Source organism: Schistocerca gregaria, chromosome 10 (assembly GCF_023897955.1).
Source record: "Schistocerca gregaria isolate iqSchGreg1 chromosome 10, iqSchGreg1.2, whole genome shotgun sequence".
NCBI classification, from domain to species: Eukaryota; Metazoa; Arthropoda; class Insecta; order Orthoptera; family Acrididae; genus Schistocerca; species Schistocerca gregaria.
The window spans coordinates 141,078,959-141,104,672 of NC_064929.1; the positions used below are offsets into that span (position 1 = coordinate 141,078,959).

A 25,714-nucleotide genomic window follows, 5' to 3' on the forward strand; every position below is an offset into this window, starting at 1 on the left:
CAGGCAATTTTATGCTATGTCCATTATAATTATCCGGGCTGTTATGCCGTGGTCGGTTGACGAATTCTGTGATGATTCCCAACGTTTCGTCTCCGACTGCGGGAGACATTTTCAAAGGGGTCCGTAGCTCGATGGAAGGTCCAACACATCCACTGGCTCGCTACTGGGTGTGGTGGACCTTCCATCGAGCTACGGATCCCCTTGAAGATGTCTCCCGCAGTCGGAGACGAAACGTTGGGAATCATCATAGAATTCATCAACCGACCACGGCATAACAGCCCGGATAATTATAATGGACATTATATTTCCGGCTGTGAAAGTCTACATTTTAGTTTTATGCTAACAGTTTCGTCTTCTGCGGGGAGTGATTCATCAGCAGCAACATATGTTTAAATTAATATTGGAAGTTTAAGAAAAGACTATTATTATGGCTGCTGACGATAATTTCCTACAGTAGTATTTAAGATATTAGATAGAAAATTGGGCCTAAAATCATTGATTAAAACCCAGAAGCCATACGTCGCCAAGAATGCATTGAAATAATATCTTCAGCATTTCGCGGTCTTGTCAGAAACTGTATAAATATTAATTTTAATAATCAACAGCCACAGTTGCACCGTTTACCAAGAATTTACCTAGGTTTCAGTCGGGATAACCCAACCTTCCTCAGAATGACAGTAACTACCGTTTGTCCAAGCTAAAACTACAAATCCATCAATTATCGTCAGACTACAAAACGTATCTTGAACTGCCTCGGCCCCACTTCGCGACCGTGATGAGATAAGCCACGAGTGCTGTACTGGAATTCCAGTTCCAGATAAGTTTTACAGTCTGACGATAATTTATGGATTTGAAGTTTTAGCTTGACTATGTCCACTATGGACAAACAGTAGTTACTGTTATTCTGAAGAAGGTTGGGTTATCCCGACTGAAACCTAGTTAAATTCTAGGTAAACGGTGCAACTGAGGCTGATGATTATTAAAATTTGCAATTAAATAAGGTTTTCGAGAAATTCTTTTACTTCAAAGGGCAAAATATTTCCCCGTTTGGTTAGTGTAATATTAATCCAGTAACGCCAAAAACTTTAATATCGAATGTATACAATGCTGTCCGAGCCAAGTAAACATCTTTCAAAGTAAACACTTGAGATTTTGACCTCGTTCACCATCTTTTTCGGCAGCTTCTGTTGTGAAGATGAAAATCTTCGAAATCTCGAGTTTAAACGCAAGACATGTTGTGACTTGACCACTGAGAACATTTTAAGCGTGTCACCTTTAGTATCCCCAGTCATGTAATCAAGAATGTTTGGTTCACTGATTTTGCACCACTATTGCCGACTCAAATTTATTTGTAAATTTCCCCGATTTCCTTGCTTCTGGTTCAGAGTTAAATAAAACTTTCTAAATGGCCGTATCGTCTCCTTTGACAGTTAAAATTGTTTTCTTATAAAATCCGTGACTGCAGTTTCAGCCTCTAGCCATTTTGAAATGGAACACAGCAAAAAATTCGGTCCTCGGAATGTGGTTAGTTGGTTGGTTTGGAGATTAAAGGGACTGAACAACAAGCTTGTCAGTCCCTTTTTCCTCAATCACACAGGTCTCGGATTGAAACTATACCCCAAAACTCGAAACGTGTTCAATAGTTTGTAAATTCTGACACGTACGGAAGCACAAAATTTTCGCTGTGTTCGATTTGAAAATGGCTAAAGGCCGAAGTTGCAATGGCGGACTTTTATCAGTAAGTAATTTTCTTGAAACGTTTATTAGCGATTCTGTCAGCAGTTGCAGTATTTATATTAGTTTCAAACCTCATAGTTTCATTTTCGAGTTTGGTCTGCTGAGGGTGTACTGAAAGCTCTTGATCTTACTAATGCCAAAGTCTTAGCAAGAGGCACGTTTAGAGTATGGCATTCACTCTGCAGACATTTATAAAGCATGTGTTACCACTTTGATGTTTATTATTGAGATCAGGCGCTTTCAGTGCACCCTCAGTAGGCCAAGTTCGAAACTGAAATTGTGAGGCTTCGAACTAATCGCCTAATATAAATACTGCAACTGTTGACAGAATCGGTAATAAACGCTTTAAGAAGTTTAGTAAAATCGCTGGTTCCCTGTCAACACAATGCTGCTACTTTAAAAAAAAAATTAATTTTAAGAGCTAAAGAGACGATGATGTCTCTTAAACATTTCATAATCGTATCTAATTGTGGAATTATCTGTGGGCTGTATTTTGCATATCTCGATATAGTATAAGGTTTCTTAAAAATTATCAAGATACTTATGACATTATTAATTTTAGTAGAAGTCACTAATTGTTTTTGACATCTGTTTCAGCAGCAGGAGAGGTACGATTCACTTTATTTATCTTTTTTGTGTTTATTTGCCCCTGTTTCAGTTTCATGGTTTCCCCTCTTTCTCTTAACACTTCTCTTTACCATTACAGTGTCTCTGTGTACATACGGTACAGTTTTTCTCGCCTTCCATGTCTGTTTTCTGCACTTAGTAAGCGAAAGCACCTGCTCCCGAAACAGAGAAGCGGTGCGTCTTCTTAGAGACTGTTTCTGACCTCCCCAAAACTTGACTTCTGTCATCTTTTGTACATATTTCACTACAGAATTCACTTTCTGCAATTGGTGCGGTGTCTGTTAGAGGAGTCTAAATTATTCGCGCGCAATCTCAATTTTATTTACAATTTTTTCAGAGCACTGGCAATGGAAGGAGAGATGTGATTTGTGTAGCACTTAATAGGTAACTCTGTGCCAACGGTAAGTTAAGAAATATAATGTATAAATTTGGAATAATTTTAAGTTCACTTCAGAGCTCTTACAGAGAGAAAATTTCCTTTGATTTTTAAAGAAAAAATGAATGTTATTTGACACAGCCACCAAAAGACATAGCTTTTTTTGGATATAAAATTGTCCCTCTGGAATGATCTTGGTAACAACACTAAACACAAACAAAACTAATGCACTGTGGTCGCCGTTGTGTATGTCAGAGAGACCTGAAGATCTGTTCATTTACATACCCGCCAATGGTATAAACGTAAACGAAAGTACATTGACATTCGTCCATGTCTTCTAGGTACGTCACCTGTTTGTTAGCCGCTGTATAAATCCTGAAGGGAGAAAGACTATGTTTAACGTCCCGTCGACATCTAGGTCATTAGAGACAGAGCACAAGCTCGGATTGTCAAGGACAGTGAAGGAAATCGCCCATGACCTTTCAAGGGAACCATTCCGGCTCTCTCCTGGAGCCCTTTAGGGAAATAACGGAAAAATCTGCATGGCCGGAGGCGGGTATGAACCGTCGTCCTCCCGAACGTGGGTCTAGAGTATAAATCCAGTTTAATTGGCCTGATAAGGCAACATGACCATCTTCACCTCATATTTTAAGAAAGAAAAGCCCATTTACGAGATATCAGAAGTCGATCCCTCGCTAAAATTTAGGTCATAACTCTGGAAGTACAGCCTTTTAAACTTTCGCACGCACCGACTGCAGCCAGTCGCTCCGCACCGCTGTTGCCGCCTAATGCCCGAGCGGGAAATGCCCTGCAGTGAAAGAACTGAGAGGTTTATGAAATGCTATTGTGACGTTGGTAATATGCTTTGTTCGTTACGGCGAAGTGTGAGGTTTCTAACCTGTAGCCGGTACCAGAGGTTGCTCTCCTTTGAACATTTTCATGTTGCAGTCCCCTAATTCCTGGTAAATGAATGAAACAAATGACTATATCAATTGAAAAAACAGTGTGCTCTATTCGGTTATTAACATCGCTGTTGCGCGTTATTTTCTTTATAGGGGGGCGTGTTTTTTAAGTAAGGTCCGTTTTGTTCTAGACACTAGTAGTTCGCGGGCATGCCGCAACGAGCGCGGGTGTCGTGTACCGGCTTGCCTCGGGAACAACTGTGCTCAGTTTCGGCTAAGTAGCTAACCTGTACGGCTTTCAAAATGTTTAAGGCTATCAACTAGCCGGCCGCATGTGAGTTTTGCCCAGTGATACGGTTTTTGTCACCAAGGAATTTGTCTGCTGCAGAAATTAATCGACAGATTTGCTAAGTGCACGGTGATACTGTTATGAGTGAAAGCAAAGTGCATAAGTGGGTGCGAGAATTCAAAGATGGCCGTGACAACGTCCATGATGAGGACCGCCCCGGTCGCCCTTCTTTGATTACAGACGATTTGGTGGCTTCAGTTGAAGCGAGGATGCGTGAGAAAAGGAGCATCACAATAACAGGTCTCTCAAACGAATTTCCTGACGTGTCGAGATCAGTGCTTTACAACATTGTTTGTGAACACCTGAAGTTTAGGAAACTGTGCTACAATTGGGTCCCGAAACTGCTAACAGAGTGTGTGCAATGAATTTCTTGTCTCGTTATAGCGAAGAAGGTGACGGCTTCTTGAGTCAGATCGTAACTGGAGACGAAACACGGGTTTCGCATATCACGACCGAGTCGAAGCAACAGAGTATGGAATGGAGACACACACACTCGCCTGTAAAGGTGAAGGCCAAACAGACTCTGTCCTAGCGCAAAATCATGGCGTCGGGATAGGCACGGTGTTTTGTCGGTTGACTTCATGTAACGAGGATCCACTATCGATGCAGAAGCATACTGCCAAACCCTGAGGAAGCTATGCAGAGTGATTCTAAACAAAAGACGCGGCATGCTGACAAAGGGAATTGTCCTTCTCCATGACAATGCAAGACCTCACACTGCAGGTCAGACCCGCGATTCATTGGACAGTTTTGGCTGGGAAGTTTTAGACCACCCACCCTACAGCCCTGATCTTACGCCGAGCAATTACCATCCATTCTTCCACCTCAAACAACACCTCAGTGGCAATCGTTACAATGAAGACGACGACGTGAAAATAGCAGTGAACTCTTGGTTATTGGAGCAGGCGGCAAGTTTTTATGAAGAGGGTATTTTAAAATTGGTTGAGAGGTATGATACATGTTTCAACAAACTTGACAACGATGTCGAAAAATAGAGTGAAGTATGTACTTTCTGAAAATAAATTCACTTTTTTGAAACAACCTTTCGTTTTGTACTATGTTCAAATGGACCCTACTTAAAATACATGCCTCGTATTTCAAAGCTGGCACTGTTACAGTAAAGTAAATTTGCAGCAGATGCACTGTCCTACAACGTGACTGGCATGATTAAATTGTAAAATCCTTAACTTCAGTTCATAATAATCCGTAAGTTCCTTAAGGTTATCCATTTTGATTTTAAAGCATATACACTGATGGGGGGGGGGGGGGGGGGGGATTGCAACACAAGGAAGGAATTGTGCAACATAATCGAAAGGCAGGGCACTGAAAGACCTGAGTCGAAACAAGGCCCCCAGAGTAGACAACATTCCATTGGAACTACTGACGGCCTTGGGAGAGCCAGTCCTGACAAAACTCTACCATCTGGTGAGCAAGATGTATGATACAGGCGAAATACCCTCACACTTCAAGAAGAATATAATAATTCCAATCCCAAAGAAAGCAGGTGTTGACAGATGTGAAAATTACTAAACAATCAGTTTAATAAGCCACAGCTGCAAAATACTAACACGAATTCTTTACAGACGAATGGAAAAACTAGTAGAAGCTGACCTCGGGGAAGATCAGTTTGGATTCCGTAGAAATACTGAAACACATGAGGCAATACTGACCTTACGACTTATCTTAGAAGAAAGATTAAGGAAAGGCAAACCTACGTTTCTAGCATTTGTAGACTTAGAGAAAGCTTTTGACAATGTTGATTGGAATACTCTCATTCAAATTCTAAAGGTTGCAGGGGTAAAATACAGGGAGCGAGAGGCTATTTGCAATTTGTACAGAAACCAGATGGCAGTTATAAGAGTCGAGGGACATGAAAGGGAAGCAGTGGTTGGGCAGGGAGTGAGACAGGGTTGTAGCCTCTCCCCGATGTTATTCAATCTGTATATTGAGCAAGCAGTGAAGGAAACAACAAAAAATTGGAGTAGGTATTAAAATCCATGGAGAAGAAATAAAAACTTTGAGGTTCGCCGATGACATTGTTATTCTGTCAGAGACAGCAAAGGACTTTGAAGAGCAGTTGAACGGAATGGACAGTGTTTTGAAAGGAGGATATAAGATGAACATCAACAAAAGCAAAACGAGGATAATGGAATGTAGTCGAATTAAGTCAGGTGACACTGAGGGAATTAGATTAGGAAATGAGACACTTAAAGTAGTAAAGGAGTTTTGCTATTTGGGAAGCAAAATAACTGATGATGGTCGAAGTAGAGAGGATATAAAATGTAGACTGGCAATGGCAAGGAAGGCGTTTCTGAAGAAGAGAATTTTGTTAACATCAAGTATAGATTTAAGTGTTAGGAAGTCTTTTCTGGAAGTATTTGTATGGAGTGTAGCCATGTATGGAAGTGAAACATGGACGATAAATAGTTTGGACAAGAAGAGAATAGAAGCTTTCGAAATGTGGTGCTACAGAAGAATGCTGAAGATTAGATGGGTAGATCGCATAACTAATGAGGAAGTGTTGAATAGGATTGGGGAGAAGAGAAGTTTGTGGCACAACTTGACTAGAAGAAGGGATCGGTTGGTAGGACATGTTCTGAGGCATCGAGGGATCACCAATTTGGTATTGGAGGGCAGTGTGGAGGGTAAAAATCGTAGAGGGAGACCAAGAGATGAATACACCAAGCAGATTCAGAAGGATGTAGGTTGCAGTAGGTACTGGGAGATGAAGAAGCTTGCACAAGATAGAGTAGCATGGAGAGCTGCATCAAACCAGTCTCAGGACAACAACAACAACAATCGAAAGTTGTTTGACGTGTTTCTACACCTGAAACATGTCTATTCTAATTTCGCACCAGCCACATAATAGTGACGTTAGTAGCGCCCCTATGAGGATGCAAAACAGGTTTGCTTGAAATGCACGCTGCAGTTACCTTTGAGACTGACGTCGCTACCTCCTCTGGTTCGCTGCCTTTCCTCCACAACTGCAGCAAACTGAAACAGTCTCCAGCAGAGTTCAAGCGCTAATAAAGGCGAAAGGTGGACACCGCCCATACAATGTCCACTAACAGGAGTTCGGATATTTTTGATCAGATAGTGAATAGTTGTGTTATAGGGATGTTAATAAATCGAGTACTTTAATGATTGCAATTCTTTTTTTAAATTTCAAAAATTTCTTAAATCATTCAACTGTACAGAAAAATTAAATATTATACAGTTAAGCAGTATTGTACAGTTTAGCAGTAAACCTTAAATGCTACGAGGTGGAATTCAAAATTTTCCAGACTGGTGCTGCCATCTGGAAAGTAGGAGTAGTAGATCTTTGCACCGCTAGGTGGCGAGAGCTGCATATCTGATGAGTCAGTGTGCGGAGTGGCATTGAGATGGGAGGACGTGTTGTGTGTCTACAGTGATTTCCACAATACTCTGTCTTTCGTGTGTGGCGATTTTACGATAGATCCGCCTACAGAAAAGCGCGTGTGTATCAAATTTTCTGAGAAAAGGGCTACAGAGACCCTTGCAATGATTGAACAAGTGTTTGGGGGGACCCAGAGACAAAGCAACAGTCGTCCCAGTGGAAGAACCCGGGCTGTCCAAGACCCAAAAAAAGCGAGACAGGTGAAAAGCAAAGTGAAGAGCATGACCATGGTTTTCTTTGATGCCAAGGGAATTCTGCACCCAACCAAACAGCGAATTCCACGAACTACTGTGATGCTTTGCAACGGCTCTGTGAAAACGTCTGGCGACAACGGCCCAAACTTTGGCGTCAAGGGAACTGGCTGCTGCATCACCACAATGTGTCCTGCTACACATCCTTGCTCTCCAAGATATTTTTGGCAAAAAACAACATGACGGTTGTACCCCACCCACTGTACTCTCCAAATTTGGCACCTTGCGACCAAAACTGAAACTCAAGTAGAGAGGCCGTTCGACACTCTAGAGACGATTCAAGAAGCATCGCTGGCAGATATAAACACCCTCAAGCAACAGGACTTCCAGAAAACGTTTGACCAGTGGCAGAAGCGCTGGAACTGGTGTGTACTTGCGGATGGGACCTACTTTGACTCGTACTTCATAGACTTTTAATTCCAAAACTGCTCTAAAATTTTATTTTCTGCGAATTACTTTTCACAAATTCTCCCTGGTACTGCTGACACCGGCGATCTATAGACCCCAAATACAGCTCTGTCGCTGGCGTGTTCTCCGACTCAAGCTTGCCGCACCACTTCCTCCTCAGCTAGCTCCACACTTCAATTACAAAAAAAAGAATTGTTCAAATGGCTCTGAGCACTAAGCGACTTAACATCTGAGGTCATCAGTCGCCTAGAACTAAGAACTAATTAAACCTAACTAAGGACATCACACACATCCATGCCCGAGGCAGGATTCGAACCTGTGACCGTAGCTGTCGCTTGGTTCCAGACTGTAGCACCTAGAACCGCACTGCCACTCTGGCCGGCACTTCAATTGCAGTCAGCTAGTTGACTCAGTAGGTGTCCTTTCTCACAACACCCCTTTCCAATTTCCTAAACTTTGCAAATTCATTGTGGAAAAAAACCCCATGCCATGTCTAAGTCAGTCCTCAGTAGCTGGGGAACTCTGGTATCATAAATCCATAGTATCCTGTCCTGAGCGAGCTGTCCCACAACTGTTATAACTGGTCCTTGATGTCCTGAATAGTGGCACTGGGATGGAGTTGACGTACGATCTGGTCCTAAACATGTTTTTTCGGCTACAGATCTGGGGCGCTTGGTGGCTACAAGAATATCTGAATATCACATAGACACATGTCATGACTGGAGGAGCACGGTGCTGTTGAAGAATGTCACCATGGCATGAGAAGTAACATCTGAGGGCACTGGATATCTGTAACTTGCTGTTGTGCTGACAGAGTTCCCTAAGTCAGTCATACGCGACAAATACCCACACCGTGATGGCAGGAGTAACACTGCTCAGCCTCCCCAAAGTATTGGAACAACGGGACCTGTCCCCATACTCGCCAATGGTGGTCATCTGGAGTCGAGCACAACGGCAGCCCGTCGCTGATCACAATGCAACTCCATTAATCAGCAGTCTATGCTTGTCAGTCACGGTGTTTGTGTGTTGTAGTTTAACAGTTGTCTATGCATGGGGCGGTAATCATCGAGTCCGGCTCCTGCTAGAGTCTGACCAATGGTTTGTGATGACACAGTATGTTGCAAAAGCTCCATTACTTGTTCTCGGGCCACAGACGCAGATGTGAAAGGGATACAACGTGCCTGGTGCACAGTATGGCGAACCTGTCTTACGGTGGTCAGACAGAACCTTGACAGCTAGTATATTGGCTCTCACGTTTGCATGGAGTCAAACATGCCACTGTCACATCTGAATGCCCCACAAGTCTGGATTTTCGGCCAGGTGGCCAAATGGAGAAATGCAAATGAGGCCTCTTTCAAACTCTGTCAGTTGCTGATAACGCTGTCTCGAACGAGTACATGACATCTCTGTGTCCTTCACAGTGGTCTCTCAACACCTGACGCAGCTTATGCCCCTTATACATTGAGGTGACAAAAGTCATGCGACACCTCCTAATAAAGAGTGGGGCCTACTTTCACCCAGCATAGTGGAGCAACTCGGTGTGGCATGGACTCAACAAGTCTTTGGAAGTCCCCTGCAGAAATATTGAGCCGTGCTGTCGCTATAGCTGTCCATAATTGCGAAAGTGCTGCTGGTTCAGATTTTTTTGCACGAACTGACCTCTCCATTATGTCCCATAAATGTTCGATAGGGTTCACATGGGGTGACCTCGCCAAACCATCTGTCTAGAATGTTCCTCAAACCCATGGTGCACAATTGTGGCCCAGTGATATGACATCGTTCTTTATGAACATGAAATTCATGAATGGCTGAAAATAATCTCCAAGAACGCGAACATAACCATTTTCAGTCAATGATCCAGTCTGTTGGACCAGAAGACACACAACATTCCTTATGAACACAGCCCACACTGTTATGGCGCCACCACCAGCATGCACAGTGTCTTGTTGACAACTAAGGTCCATGGCTTTGTAGGGTCTGCGCCACATTCGAATCTTGCCATCAGCTCTTACCAACTGAAATTGGGTATCACCTGACCAGGCCACGATTTACCATTCGTCTAGGGTTCAACCGATATCGTCACGATCCGTGGAGAGGCATAGCAGACTATATCGTACTGTTAGCAAACGCACTCACTGTCATCGTCTGCTGCCAGCCCTTTAACTGCCCTAACAGATACGTTCGTCATACTTCCCGCATTCATTTCGGCAGTTATTGCTCGCATTGTTGCTTGTCTGTTAGCACTGACACTGAAACGTCCCCTTTGAAAAATTATAAATGACTGTGCTGGTAAACTCCTACATAATGGTTTTCAAACAGCTGAGCGAAACTCAACGTAGTCAAACAGTTTTCTGTCACACAATATTTTTAGCGCCACGCAATCTGACTTTCAATAATCCCTACAAAAGAATGGCCCTGGCTAACAATAACCTATACCTTTCATTAATCATTTACCTCACAAAAACCTTCGTTACTCGAACTACTGCAACACAGCGAGCGCCAATACTGCCAGAGAAATGAACGATTCTATTGAAGGCAACCGAGCGAGGTGGCGCAGTGGCTAGCACACTGGAATCGCATTCGGGAGGACGACGGTTCAATCTCGAGTCCAGCCATCCTGATTTAGGTTTTCCGTGATTTCCCTAAATCGCTCCAGGCAAATGCCGGGATGGTTCCTTTGAAAGGGCACGGCCGGCTTCCTTCCCCATCCTTCCCTAATCCGATGAGACCGATGACCTCGCTGTCTGGTCTCCTGCCCCAAACAATCCAATCCAATCCTACTGAAGGCACTAACTACTGATAAGCATAGTTAGCAAATGAAAGATTTTGATAGAGAACAAACATTGTATTTACCTTAATAGTGTTCAAAAGTCATAATTTTGTGACATTCAATTAAGCAAATTTCCTTTTTCTGACGGACACACGTCCAGATCGTCCGCTCAATACTCTGCCATCTCTCTCCCCACATCCTCCAACTGCCCAAAGCTACGCGCTGTTCACATCCAACTGCCCAACACCACACAAGCGAATATTCCAACAATGAGTCCAACCAGCCACCGCAATCAGCGATTTTCATACAGAGCACTGCTTGGCGTTACCTACATAAAAACCTAAACAGCCTACTTACAACACCTCTACGCAAACGCCGCTGCTCTCGGTCGTTAAGTGAAGCTCATCGGCAACTGTGGTGTCCGTGGTGAGAGGTAATGCCTGATATGTGGTATTCTTAGCACTGTGGATCTGGTAATGCTGAATTCTCTAAAGATTTCCGAAATGGACTGTCCCATGCATCCAGCTGCCATTTCGCGTTCAAAGTCTTAATCTCCCACGTGCGGCCGATATCGTACCTGAAACCTTTTCTCATGAAACATCTGAGTACAAATGTCAGATCGGCTAATGCACTTGTGTACGAGATACTACCTCCATCTGTAGATGTGCATATAGCTATTACAAGAGTTTTGTCATCTCATTGTACGAGTATGTTGTAGCAGACGTGGTAACAACACTAAACACAAACAAAAATAATGCATCTTGGATATTCTGGAATCCAGCCGGATGTTCGCGTCGTTCTCGCACGATATTTCCACAGCGTGCCTCGCTGTCTTCTTCAGGTGCTACCTGAGACTGGTCCTTGGGTCGATCGAGTCCAGTATTTATGCCTGGGAGGAGCTGGGCGTTCCCTAATCGGTCCGCGCCGAATCGAGTGTTCCATCTGTGGCCCGCGCCCGCCACACTCGGCTTCAACGGACCTCTCCAGTCGCGGATGTTCCGACTGCCGTCGGCGCCCGTTTTGGCCGTCCTCAACCCGATCTGAGATGTTGGATACTCTATCTCATGTTACTATGATTTCCACTTCTGTTTCGTGCTGGGCGCTCCCTAATCGGTCGGAACATCCCCGCCTGGAGGGGTCCGTTGAAGCCGAGTATGGTGGGCGCAGACCACAGATGGAACACTCGATTCGGCGCGGACCGATTAGGGAACGCCCAGCTCCTCCCAGGCATAAATACTGGACTCGATCGACCCAAGGACCAGTCTCAGGTAGCACCTGAAGAAAACAGCGAGGCACGCTGTGGAAATATCGTGCGAGAACGACGCGAACATCTGGCTGGATTCCCGAATATCGAAGATGTCAACAGATCGCCGGGAAAGCATGAAGAATTACAAAACATAATGCACTCTGGTGGCTGTTCTATCTGCCAGAGACGATTTTTACTCTTACCAATTACATAACCGCCGATGGTGTGTAGATGTACGCAGTTACGTTGACATCCAACTATGTCTTTTGGGTGCATCTCTATGTTTGTCAGAGAACGAGAGTGGTCCATCTCACTTCTTTGGGACATGGCGATATATGTGTTTTCGAGTACTGCGTGTACACGGCTAACGAGACCCTTGTTTGCGCTCTCCTCGCCGCCCCGTGCAGAGCTGGCCCCAACACCGACGCCGCCGCTGCCGCCGCCCACCGCAGCCCCCGCCGCCCCCGGCGAGGAGGGACGTGCCATGGTAGCTGCCGTGGCCGTGGACGAGGGCCGGCGCATCAACGTGGCGACGCGCGTCATGAGCAACGGCGTCGAGGTGATCGTGGCCGGCTCCAAGCAGCCGCCCGGCGCCGCCCCCGCGTCGCCCGCGCCGCCCACTACGCTGCCGCCCACCACGCTCTCCGAGCACGTCATCCTCCGCCTGCCTGAGGTCAGTGGACGCCGTTGCAGCTGTTTTTAGGATCATCACCTCTCTGACTGGTCTGAAGTGCCTGGGCCAACCTATCCATCTCATTCAGGGTGTATACATGGCCACAGGAAAAACATTCCCTGGTTTCTCGGTTGAAAATACGCTTTCTCCAGGGTGAAAATACATTTTTCCCCGTGTTATGTGAGAGTATACTTTTCCTCGGCACTGTAAAACTTATCAGCCTTTTGAATGTTCATGGTTTTATACCCCGATGTAGAATTTCCCGGCACTTAATAAAGCGAAACTCATGGGGAGAAAAAAAGTTTTGGAAAGATTTTTGATGTGCAGCTGCAGCATCGCTTGATACGGGCAAGTCTTCAGGTCCAGATTGTATACTGATTAGGTTCCTTTCAGATTACGCTGATACAATAGCTCCCTACTTAGTAATCATATACAACTGCTCGCTCACCGATAGATCTGTACCTACAAATTGGAAAATTGCGCAGGTCGCACCAGTGTTTAAGAAGGGTAGTAGGAGTAATCCATCGAACTACAGACCTATATCATTGACGTCGACCGAGCGAGGTGGCGCAGTGGTTCGCACACTGGACTCTCATTCGGGAGGACGACGGTTCAATGCTGTCTTCGGCCATCCTGATTTAAGTTTTCCGTGATTTCCCTAAATCGTTTCAGGTAAATGTCGGGATGGTTCCCTTGAAAGGGCACGGCCGATTTTCTTCCCCATCCTACCCTAACCCGAGCTTGCGCTCCGTCTCTCATGATCTTGTTGTCGACGGAACGTTAAACACCACCAACCTAACCCATTGACGTCGGTTTGCGGTATTGTTTTGGAGCATATACTGTATTCAAACATTATGAATCACCTCGAAGGGAACGATCTATTGATACGTAATCAGCATGGTTTCAGAAAACATCGTTCTTGTGCAACGCAGCTAGCTCTTTATTGGCACGAAGTAATGGCCGCTATCGACAGGGGATCGCAAGTCGATTCCGTATTTCTAGATTTCCGGAAAGCTCTTGACACCGTTCCTCACAAGTGACTTCTAATCAAGCTGCGGGCCTATGGGGTATCGTCTCAGTTGTGCGACTGGAGTCGTGATTTCCTGTCAGGAAGGTCGCAGTTCATAGTAATAGACAGCAAATCATCGAGTAAAACTGAAGTGATATCAGGTGTTCCCCAGGGAAGCGTCCTGAGACCTCTGCTGTTAATGATGTATATAAATTACCTGGGTGACACACTGAGCAGTTCTCTTAGGTTATTCGCAGTTGATGCTGTAATTTACCGTCTAGTAAGGTCATCCGAAGACCAATATCAGTTGCAAAGCGATTTGCTGTATGTTGTGGCAGGTGGCAGTTGACGCTAAATAACGAAAAGTGTGAGGTGATCCACATGAGTTCCAAAAGAAATCCGTTGGAATTCGATTACTCGATAAAGAGTACAATTCTCAAGGCTGTTAATTCAGCTAAGTACCTGGGTGTAAAAATTACGAACAACTTCAGTTGGAAAGGCCGCATAGACAATATTGTGGGGAAGGCGAGCCAAAGGTTGCGTTTCATTGGCAATACACTTAGAAGATGCAACAAATCCACTAAAGAGACAGCTTACACTACACTCGTTCGTCCTCTGTTAGAATACTGCTGCGCGGTGTGGGATCCTTACCAGGTGGGATTGACAGAGGACATCGAAAGGGTGCAAAAAAGGGCAGCTCGTTTTGTATTATCACGTAATAGGGGAGAGAGTGTGGCAGATATGATACGCGAGTTGAGATGGAAGTCATTAAAGCAAAGACGTTTTTCGTCGCGGCGAGATCTATTTACGAAATGTCAGTCACCAACTTTCTCTTCCGAATGAGAAAATATTTTGTTGAGCACAACCTACATAGGTAGGAATGATCATCAAAATAAAATAAGAGAAATCAGAGCTCGAACAGAAAGGTTTAGGTGTTCGTTTTTCCCGCGCGCTGTTCGGGAGTGGAATAGTAGGGAGATGGTATGATTGTGGTTCGACGAATTCTTTGCCAAGCACTTAAATGTGAATTGCAGAGTAATCATGTAGATGTACGCTGCATATTTTCGTCTTACGAAGATATAAATTCGAATTCCACCAAACACCGCCCGTTACTTTCCAAGGCATTGAAATCGAGATTTCGACGCGCTTTTGTAAGCCAGTCATAGCTCATATCATGTGATCTCGCCAGCTGATGACAGCATAGGACACCTGATGTAAGAACCTTCAACATCGCAGCGCGTCATCAATCGTTGGTTAATATATTAAAAAACTAGAAACCCGCCTCGATTGCGAAAAAAACACCTAGTGTTCACCTAGGTTTCGGTGTAGATAACTACGCCTTCTTCAGAACAATAAAACCCACAAGTTCCTAAGAAGACCTTTGTCAATGATTAAAAGACCACCATAGCTATACATTTATAAACGAAAAAGAAAAGGAAAACACAAACAGTACGTATGTACAAAGTCAAAACCACTACCTAACTTAATGGTGTACGCTCCACCTCACACCGACCTATGTTCGATGGGCCATGACCTGCCATTATTGCGGGTCATATATCTTTCTGCCGTCAGAACATACGTTGCATTCATCATCCTACAAACGCATAACAGGTGAACTTTACTGCATGAAAACGTAAAATGTAAGTTGTAGTCATGTTTCAGTAAGTAAATAAAATATATTTTCTTAAATCTTCTGTACCTATATCTGTTGTTGTTGTGGTCTTCAGTCCAGAGACTGGTTTGGTGCAGCTTTCCATGCCCTCGCGAAAAATTACGGTTGTAGTTTCCCCTTGCTTTCAGCCGGTCGCAGAACCAGCACAGCAAGGCCGTTTTGGTTAGTTACAAGGCCAGGTCAGTCAATCATCCACACTGTTGCCCCTGCAACTACTGAAAAGGCTGCTGCCCCTCTTCAGGAACCACACGTTTGTCTGGCCTCTCAACAGATACCCCTCCGTTGTGGTTGCACCTACCGTACGGTTATCTGTATCGCTGAGGCACGCAAACCTGCCCACCAACGGGGCAAGGTCCTAGGTTCAAGGGGGGGGGGGGGGGGGGACATATATCCTGCGCGCTTGTTTTTGTGTGGCCGGATAAGTCTGGGGAACTACTGTAGAGAATTTCATACGGTCTTGCTAGCAACCAGTAACATGTGTGTATGTATATCAGGAAAAAATCTTTGAGATTCCCGATTCCTAGGATATATTGATTCATAATTAAGTTTGCTCTGAACCCTCAGTGCGAAAGTGCTTCTCGCACTCAGACAATTTACATTTCAAAATCTAATTACTTCCTTGATTAGAAGCTACCAAATAACCTCCGTTACTCCAATACTACCTTTATGCCACGAAACTGACACTACAAAACTCGCTGTCTGCAGCTAATTTTTGTAGGATGGTCAGTCTTTCGATTTTCATAATGCCAATTTCAATGGTCCTGTTGGTAACATTTGCAAACGTAAAAATACGGTCTCGAGGTTTTTGCTTTCTATCCATCTGGATTATTGTCGGGTCGTTGTCAGTTGCAAAATTGCCTGTCTGAGACGGCAATGGTGTCGTATGTATTCTTAACCTGTTTAAAAGGTCATTTCAAATAAAATGGCGGAATAATACTCTTATTTTTGTAACAGAAGTTGAAAGGGGGAGAAAGAAAAGTGCCTTATAAAAGAGCCACCTTATCAAGATTGCATGAAAAGTCTAAGGTTTCACAAGTATTGACCGTTACTTTCCAATGGGGTGTAAGGCTATAATTACGTCGCCATATCGGGTATTCGGTAACGTGGGAAAAATTTTCAGAGAGAAAGAAGAAATTACGTAACCTATGCAATATCATAAGATTCAGAACGAGGTGGCGTGTTAAATTTTACAAGATGCTTGGTATGCGTGTACTCTCAAACAGAAGTCCTGCAGTATTTAACGTCCAAATTTCCTCAGAGCACTGCCAAAAGCCTACGTTACTCTCGACAAAAAAGCGTTCGAACTTACAGAGTTTCTGATTTCTTGTTGATACTGTGGAGATTTAAGTGTAGTAGACATCCTCAAGAAAGGACAGAAATCCTTCAGTGCCATGGATGGAGCCCCAAAATGAAAACGGTTAATCGTGTCAGTAAAAAAAACAGAGAGAGAGAGAGAGAGAGAGAGAGAGAGTCGAGATATGGTAAGGCTGGTGAAATTCATGGAAACACCCAGTGAGACCAGGGAATTCCATGAAAATATTCGAAAGGGGAATAGCGCTGTCGATAGTGCAAATATAAGCGAAGCGATGGAAAATGTAGATATTGGGGAAACAGATTAACACACTGTACTATAAAACATTTTGATTGAAATGGCTTCAGATATTTAAGTCTTTGTCGTAAAGTAATTACTGCATCCTACATCACCAATACTTAAAAATTATATGTAATATATTTTTTTGTTGTGTTTGCATGGTAAATGCGTGATAAGAAAGGAAGCTTTAAATCAATAAATGGTGCAAAAGTAAGTTTTGAAATACTTTTATATTTTCATAGTTTTTTAAACATATGTTTGCATATTGTTTGTTCGATTTATGGATGTATCAACTGCTGCTTAGAAATTAATACAGTGCATGTGAAGTCTGCAACATTTTCATCCATATACAAATCCCTGAACAGTCTTCCGCGTTTCCTGAAAAATTACAATTTTGCAGAAATCGAATTTTGAAAAAAAAAAGAAAAACTGCCCTCACTTCTGAGTAGCTCGAGAAAGCTACGGACACTTTAAATTCTTCTAAGCCGAAAATAAGTTTCATTTCTTGTAGATTGGACGTTTTTATTGTCGTTATACCAGAATGACGACTGCACAAGGCCACCGACTGAATGAGCGTAACCGTACTGTTCAAATGGCAGTGTATGGTATTGTTGCATATACTCGTCACACCGTTCTTAGCTAACGTGTTCTTTGTTGTCTGATTGTTACCTACTTATTTACCAGTGAGGTCTAAAGACAAACAGTCCAAACATTCGCCTTTTCTTTTAACAGAATTTCATGATGTTCTTCTGGTTAATAAATATTCTGTAGTTGGTGTATGCTCAAGATCTTCAAAACGTAAACATAAGTTTTCGCTGTCTGACACCAGTAAGTAAATTCAAATTCTCTTTAATTATTTGCAGTCAGCTTAATACAGAGAAACCAATAGAAACTGAAATCAAAAGAGCACAGTGGATCCTACCAGAGCATCTCCATATTACATCAGATTCTGCAACGTTTCGCAATGCAAATAAATGTATGTTAACGCGACCATTAGAAAGCTACAAAAAATTGTTTTTTGAACGTAAGATCCGAATGAAGCTAGATTTTTGAAAGCAAGATTTCAATTTTGTCGTAAGAATCCTTTTTTTACTATTTGGTTCTCTTTAAACCATTTCCGCGCATTGAATTCACCTAAGAACGAATTTTATGTGGTACATTTAGTTCGATTTCAAACCATCGTATCTCGACCACAGACAAAGAATACGTTTTGACTTCCTGCAAAGTTTGAAACGATTCGTACAAGTTCAAAGGATAGAAGTGGCATGTATTTGTAAGTAAAATCCGAACGCTGCACATACAAATAGTGCCATTAGCTGAGCATTAATTTCAGCCCTTCTAAAATCATTTGTGGGGTTCTAGGCGCTACAGTCTGGAGCCGAGCGCCCGCTACGGTCGCAGGTTCGAATCCTTCCTCGGGCATGGATGTGTGTGATGTCCTTAGGTTAGTTAGGTTTAATTAGTTCTAAGTTCTAGGCGACTGATGACCTCAGAAGTTGAGTTGCATAGTGGTCAGAGCCATTTGAACCAGCCAAGAAAGATATGTTACATGCAATATTGTGACAAATTAACAATTTTCAGATTTTCCCGTTGCTTGTAGCATGAAACAGTGTGCCTTTGCAAATTTCATGATTCTGGGTCAACGGGAAGTACGCTATAGGTTTTGATGAGTGAGATTTCGAGTATCATCATTTGACATAAATGGCCATATCTTTTGAATAAATTACCTTAGAAGCTTAAAATTTTTTCACCACAGACATGACATAAATCTGTACTTGAGACAATCTACATGTTCCTGAGAAGAAGAGTCCTTAACAGTCGGACCGACAAACAGACGTAGAACAAAGCAGCCCTGTAGGGATTCTGTTTTTGCAGATTGTGGTACGCAGCCCTATAAAAACTTCTTTCTGAAGAAGAAAGGCGGCTGTCGCAAATAGTATATGCCATAAAAAAACCTATTTTGGCCATTTTTGCAGAAGTCGACTTCTGAAAGAAACAACGGTTCTCAGTTGTGATCATAACTTTTTTTCGCGAAATTCTGCGGAACTATCCAAATTTTAAACAGAGAACTCGAGAACTACTGTACATCTACCAAGGACTCTGAAAAAAAAAGTGCACTTGTCACAGGACGACGGCGAGGAAGACGAGGCCAGTCAGGAGGTGGAGCCGACGCTGCCTCCGACAGGCGGCGGAGGCGTGTTCGTCACCAAGACCTACCTGACGACGTACACCTACCTGACGACACTGCTGGGTGAGGGTGGCTCCACCATCGTGACGAGCAGCGAGCGCGTCGTCAGCAACGTGGCCACCGAGTACGCGCCGGAGCCGCCGCTGCCGGGACTCGAACCGGGCCACGGCATCACACTGCACGGTGTCCAGGACGCGCCGCTCTCCACGGGCCTGCTCTTCACCACTTACAGCTACCACCTGCAGGTAAGCCCACACCCACCACACTGAGGCAGCTGCTAGATGTGGCTACAAGCACAATTCTGTGCTTGACAAGCACACATGTGCAAGAACACTTGACAAGCATGTTTAAGAAGCACACATGTACAAGAGTCCTTGCGCATATATCTCTGACAACCATGCATGCGCAAACTTCCCTACAAGTATGCATGCGCAAACACCCGTGTGACCGTGCATCCGCAAGCACCCTTACAAGCATGAATACCTGTGCTGCTTACCTGCAGCTACCACCTGCAGGTAAACCCGCACCCACCACACTGACGCAGCTGCTAAATGTGGATACAACCACAACTCCGTGCTTGACAAGCACACATGCGCAAGTACACTTGACAAGCATGTTTAACAAGCATGCATGCACAAACTTCCGTACCAAGTATGCATGCACAAACACTTGCACAATCATGCATCTGCAAGCACCCTTACAAGCATGAATGCTTGTGCTAGCATGATTGACAAGCACACACGTGTAATCTCTTGCACAAGCTTGCTCGAGCACATATAGGATAAATTTGCACTAGTATCAGGTCCGGAAACTGCGTTAACTCTAAAGGTACATCCACACTATTGGTGCTCATCAGATTTGTGCTCGACAGACTCGTAAGTCAGGAGACTCGTCAAACTTGTCTGACTCACGCTCGTGCTGGTTCTGTCTTTGCCCAAACTACCCCAGCTGCTTGCCAGTCTGACACGTGAGGATCCGTTCCATACTTGCAGTCGATTCCAGTGTGGGCGAATTGATTGTAGCAAGTATAAGCTTCCTTGTGATGCGCCTGTTAGCTCAGGAACAAGATAGAAGAAGATGCAAATATATATAGTGGGAGTGAATGATTTGACCCCAGCGCCAGACTTCCCAGGCTCATTTTTCTTCTGGTGGGCTTTCCTGTAAATGGCTAATAAGCTGGTCATCTTTCTTTTATTTCAGTTTGGTCACATCCATGCAAAGTTCTGTCATGATGAAATCCTTTACTTCACTGTTTTTGGATTTGATTTTATAGTGGGGGTTTGTGGCATCCCACAGCACAGGGTATTGTTCTCATCGATCAAGTCCGTTTTAGAAAAAAAAAACAATGTCCACAACACAGAAAAAGAAAGAAACCGAGACTGATCTGGACAAGTACAGTGAGCCGACTGATCTGGATGAGTGCAGCGAGCTGTCTGATCTTGACTTGTCACCATTCACACCACTTCGCCGTGCATCCCTTTAATGCGCCAACAACAGGCAGAGCCAGACGAGCCACGGGCTCCGGCAACTCGCGAGTCCGTCTCGCGGATAGTCCTCAGTGCCTACCTCCGTCCATATTACTCGTAACGTTCGTGAGTTTCACAAGCACACGAGTAGTGTGGAAGCACCTTAAGGTGGCAGAGTTCAGAAAGAGTGGCAGGGAAGTGAAAAGCAGAGGAAATCGAGCCCATCCATCACATGGGCCGTGCAGGGTGAAGAGGCATGGGAGGCATGCTGGCTCTAGAGATGGGAAAAACTGACCAGTTAAAACTGATACAGATATTTTGGTTCTGGATTAGTGGTATTTTTTGGTATTTATTTGGTCCTCATTGTGACAGGTCTTCCTTATTTTTTTATTAATACCCAAGTAAAAACCCGGAAATATTAATTAGCCATAACACCAGTGCTAAAACTTTTGAGTTTTAAATATACCAGTTCTGAAAAAGGAACAATTTTTATTCATCAAATTTGTTTTGGTTTGAAATATAGTATTGTCATAGAAGATGGAGAAAATGAATCAGTACCATACTAATAACAATTCCGACAGAAATAAACACACGGAATAAGAACTGGTACAGCACCACTGAGACAATAATGTCCCTGCTGCAGTGTGTCATGGCCAGAGGTACGCATGTACGTCCAGTCTACAAGACTTGCCCCACCTGGTGGGCAGAATGGCACCCCAACCCTAGTCTGGAAATATTTTTATGAAGTGATGTAGCAGTGAAATAGAATGCAACATTTGTTGCAAAGATTAAATAACTGTCTGCCATTTCTCTGAAAAATTAAAAGAATATGGAATCTATGGTAACAATAATAAGCTAAAATCTTAACAATTCATTCATAGTACATAATAAAAATAGAAAGTACCAGATCTGCCATCTGTGGCTACATAATATGCCTTTATCTGCTTGGAGCCCTTGAAAACAGACAAATTAACGTGAAAAACAGACTTCTTCAACCTTTCACTCTTTAGCACTGACTGTTTAAAATGCCCAAATAATGGTGTAATCCCTGATCACAACACCATTTTTGAGCAGCATTTCAAAAAATTAGAATCAGTAGGAAAGTACTGCTGGTTATTTGTAGTATTCAACCACTTAACACTTTTTTCAAGAAAAGCAGTTTTCTTTTATATGCCTATATATTGTGTGAGTTCCTCATTATTATAGGAAATAATAGGAATAAAAAAACCAAAGATCAGTTGTTTCAGAAACCAGCCTTTTGAGCAGTTTTGACAGTCAGGTTTAAACTGGCGTGGGAAAAAACTGGTATAACTGAAAATCGGTTGTTTCATCACCAACTACCATCCTTAGCTGGCACCACAAAGTACAAATTGCATATGATGCTTCAGCAAAACACATATGCAAGTAAGATTGAGTGTGTGAATGATATATTTGCGCTAATATTAGGGCTCCACAAACAGCTTGATGCTTGCTAGAGCATAAGTACCAAGAACATTGAGGCTTGTGCAAATATTTGTTAGCTCTGTGATGGTGTTCCCATACCCACCATGTCTGGTATCAGAAATATCAATTGCATATTCTTGGAATAGTTTATTTGTACCTATGAAATGCATCCATGCTACTGGATTGTAAAAGATAAAGATTATTACATCAAAAGAAAAAGCATTAAGTACTTAATGTGAAATTCAAACTACCCAGAGAAATAGCAATAAAAAATGAATTTCCTGGCTGTTAATTCCTTGACATCAACTATATTAGGTATTAATACAGTCCTCTATCCATTAGTGATGTGTGAAAATTTGTGCTGGACTGGTTCTCGAAGTACTTCAGCTATCGCCACACACTCCCCAGCTGACCCAAACCTCTGAATGTGACACTGCCTACATCCTTACATCTTAGTCCACTTTCAGACATGCAAGTAACTACTAAAAGTATAGGAAGGCACGTGACAAAAACAATGTCAGTCTTGGTTCCTTGTATCCCCATTGTCCCTGTTGCGGAAATCCAAGTAATGTCACGAGCGTTAGGAGACAAGTTCAGTGAATTACGATATGAGAGTGTAGACACCAATAGCTGAAGTCGTTAAGGACTTGTGATAAGTGGGAAATCCAGGGTCAAATCTTGGTCATCATTAGTGGGTAGAATATCTGTACCTTGTACAGCTGATGTCAAGGATTCGCAGTCAGATGAGTGTCGATTCCATTATATGCACAACATTTCAAAGATCAATAAAATCATCTTTTTGCGTACAGTAAGTGGAAACAACAGCTCAACTGAACACATGGAAGCACACCATTAATCCATCACTCTGCAGAAACCAGAGAGATAATACCCTCCTATCCCTGACCATGCCATATTTGCTGTTGTTCCTCAACATGCACCAGATCATGTGAAACATCAAGTAGCCGATTGTGAAGTAAACAATCAATTGTTGATAAATTATTTAATTGGATAGATATCTATTGAATTAAACAATTATGAAGTAAGTCACATGTGTGCCCTTGTCAGCTGTGCCCTGTTCAGTGAATAATTTAAGTCCTTGTAGGAAATGCTGGTGAGGATACTACACATTTTCTGTTCAAGCTATGTTTGAGACACACAAGTTATTATAGTTTTGTAAGCTTCCAGATTTTGCAGTTTACAGTGTGTAGTACTGTGACATGGACTAATAATAATAATTGGTTTCAGGGAGGCGAGGGCAGCTCCTGGAGCTCGGATCGGACGGTCACCAACACGCTGACCGCCGCCACTGAGGCATTTGCACCGCAGCCGGCCACCACCAGCACCTACGTCACCACCCTGACCCAGCCCACCACGCTACCAGGGGGACAGGTAAGCTAGCACCCCCACCTAAGTCACCACACGCAATCTGACCACTGCACTGCTTTGCCAGTTATTCGTTTCTGTCATCTTTTAGTCCTGTGTCAATCACTACACAGCATTGGGATCTGGCATTCTTTACAGCCAGACACACAGCTGAAGTGTTTGCTTCCATGATACCTGAATAAAATGACTCCATCACTCTGGCTCCACCAGGACCTACCAGTCAAGGCCCAGCAAACTACCCCCTTTCTGGAGGACAGACCATTGACGGGTGTCCGCGAGATGCCCTGTGGGGGAGTTGCTGTCTCAGCTGAATCACTCAGTGTCAGTATATGTACAGTGGCCATTGTGTCAATACAGTAAAGTGTAGAAGGCTGCAGATCGGCCACTGCAGAGCCCCAGGTACCCTCATACTCAATGGGTTTTGCCCAGCTCCACCCAATTTAACAACATGCTTCTTAGTCACATACCAGGTCCTAGACAGTCTGAAGCATTACTACTCCTCTCAGTATTTTTGTACGCACAAAATTAAACGAGTAACTGTTGAGTGAGCTAAGACGTGACCTCCACCATACGTCTTATACTATCTGAAAACACCTGTTACACTGAACTCTGGGGACAATGTAGTTTCAGGAAGTTTTATGGGTAACCATTGTGTGATCTGCCAAGGAGTTGTATCCTATCCCTCAAAGAGAACTAAAGTTATTTCTACACATGGTCTGACACCTCAGATGATATCGCCAGCAGTTAACCCCCCCCCCCCTCCTCCCCCCCTCCCGTTTCTTTTCCAAGGAGATAGCATCTTGTGTCGGTAAAATTCATGAGCTACATTTATGAATCACTGTCAAGGGTGCTTCTGCATGAGTCGAGCGCACTTGTTGCTACATGCAGTAGAGTACCCATTGCCCAAGGATCTGGGAGTAAGTAGTTCCCAATAGGTTTGCAGATAAACATCATGCAGTTTGCCAATGGGCTTCATTGTGACCAAGAAAGGGTCTCAAACAGTAGCGAATTCTGTGCCATCTTCAGTCTACTGTCCCTATGTAACCCCTCTTTTCATATTCTGACATGATGTGATACTACTCATGTTTGTTAGATTTTTAGCAACATGTGGTGAGTAACCACAGAGAATGCTCGTGAGATCCTCTGCTGCAAATTTGTGTCTCCCTGCTGCTATTTTACTAGGCACTGGGTAGTACATGACAACCGTGTTGGTAGTCACAGTACAGTTTTCCAGGTTTACCCTGTGGCCATTGCACATAGGTAGTTGGCACTCAGGATTAGGGATTTGCATGTTAAGAACTGTGATCTGATTCTCCAATGATAGTCCTAGCTGATTTATCCAATTTCTGTAGGTCCATAGCATCCGCTTATTCGCCTTTTGTATATACTTATTCAGCAGCCATCTCTTTCACCTCTTCATTTCTTAATCCATCGAGTTTTTTCCTATCTCGTGAACCTCCAGAACTTCATCTCCGGTTCCTGTAGCTGCTGTACATCACTCTCAGTGAGGGTGCCCATGTTAGAACTGGTTTAAAGTAGCTGCTGTAAGTAACTGACTTTGCTTATCTATGCAGCCTGGAAGCCACATAAGCAGTCTTAACATGTCGTTAAAAGCACAAGTACTTTTCAACCCTATTTAAACCCCTTCACGAGTAGATTGTCTGGAGAAATTACACTTCCAATGTTGGCAGAATTTTCTATATTTTCCAGGGTTTAATTATGTAACTAGGTGTTTGCTGGTGTAACACCTACAACACCTCTCTGAGTTAATAAACCAAAATAGCTCCCAAATTAGCTCCCATGCCCTCAAAATATAAATTCAGAAAATGTCCCAAGCCCCTCCACAAGAAGTAACTTACGAAATAGAAATAAGAGACAAATAGAGGGAAATCTGTAGTAGAAAAATAATAGAAAAAGAAAAGAATTTTAATCATAAATTTTGGAAGCATGGGAGTGGGGAAAAACAATAGAAATGGTTAAATTATTAGTTACTCTTATATATGAGAAAATCAATATTATAGTCACAGAACGTAGGTCTTGAACACCAAAGATAGCATTTACTAAAGTATAAATAGACATACAATGCAATTATGATACTCCAGTCTCTATCCTCTAGTCTGTTCAAAGTCAATTAGGACTTACAGCTTTAGGAAGCAACAATAGGGGCTTTATTAAACCAGGGTGCAAGAATAAATTGCGATGAGA

General features: G+C 43.3%; 1 protein-coding gene across 4 annotated transcripts in view; it reads left to right on the plus strand.

Moving 5' to 3' along the window:
* LOC126293200 (uncharacterized) overlaps window positions 1-25,714 on the plus strand; it is a 638,519-nt gene that overhangs the window by 481,184 nt on the left and 131,621 nt on the right. For all 4 annotated transcript variants that reach the window (XM_049986324.1, XM_049986325.1, XM_049986326.1 and 1 more), the window contains exons 4-6: window positions 12,492-12,757; window positions 19,157-19,462; window positions 23,372-23,515. In XM_049986324.1, coding sequence (XP_049842281.1) covers window positions 12,492-12,757; window positions 19,157-19,462; window positions 23,372-23,515 — 716 coding nt within the window. The remainder of the gene's footprint in view (window positions 1-12,491; window positions 12,758-19,156; window positions 19,463-23,371; window positions 23,516-25,714) is intronic.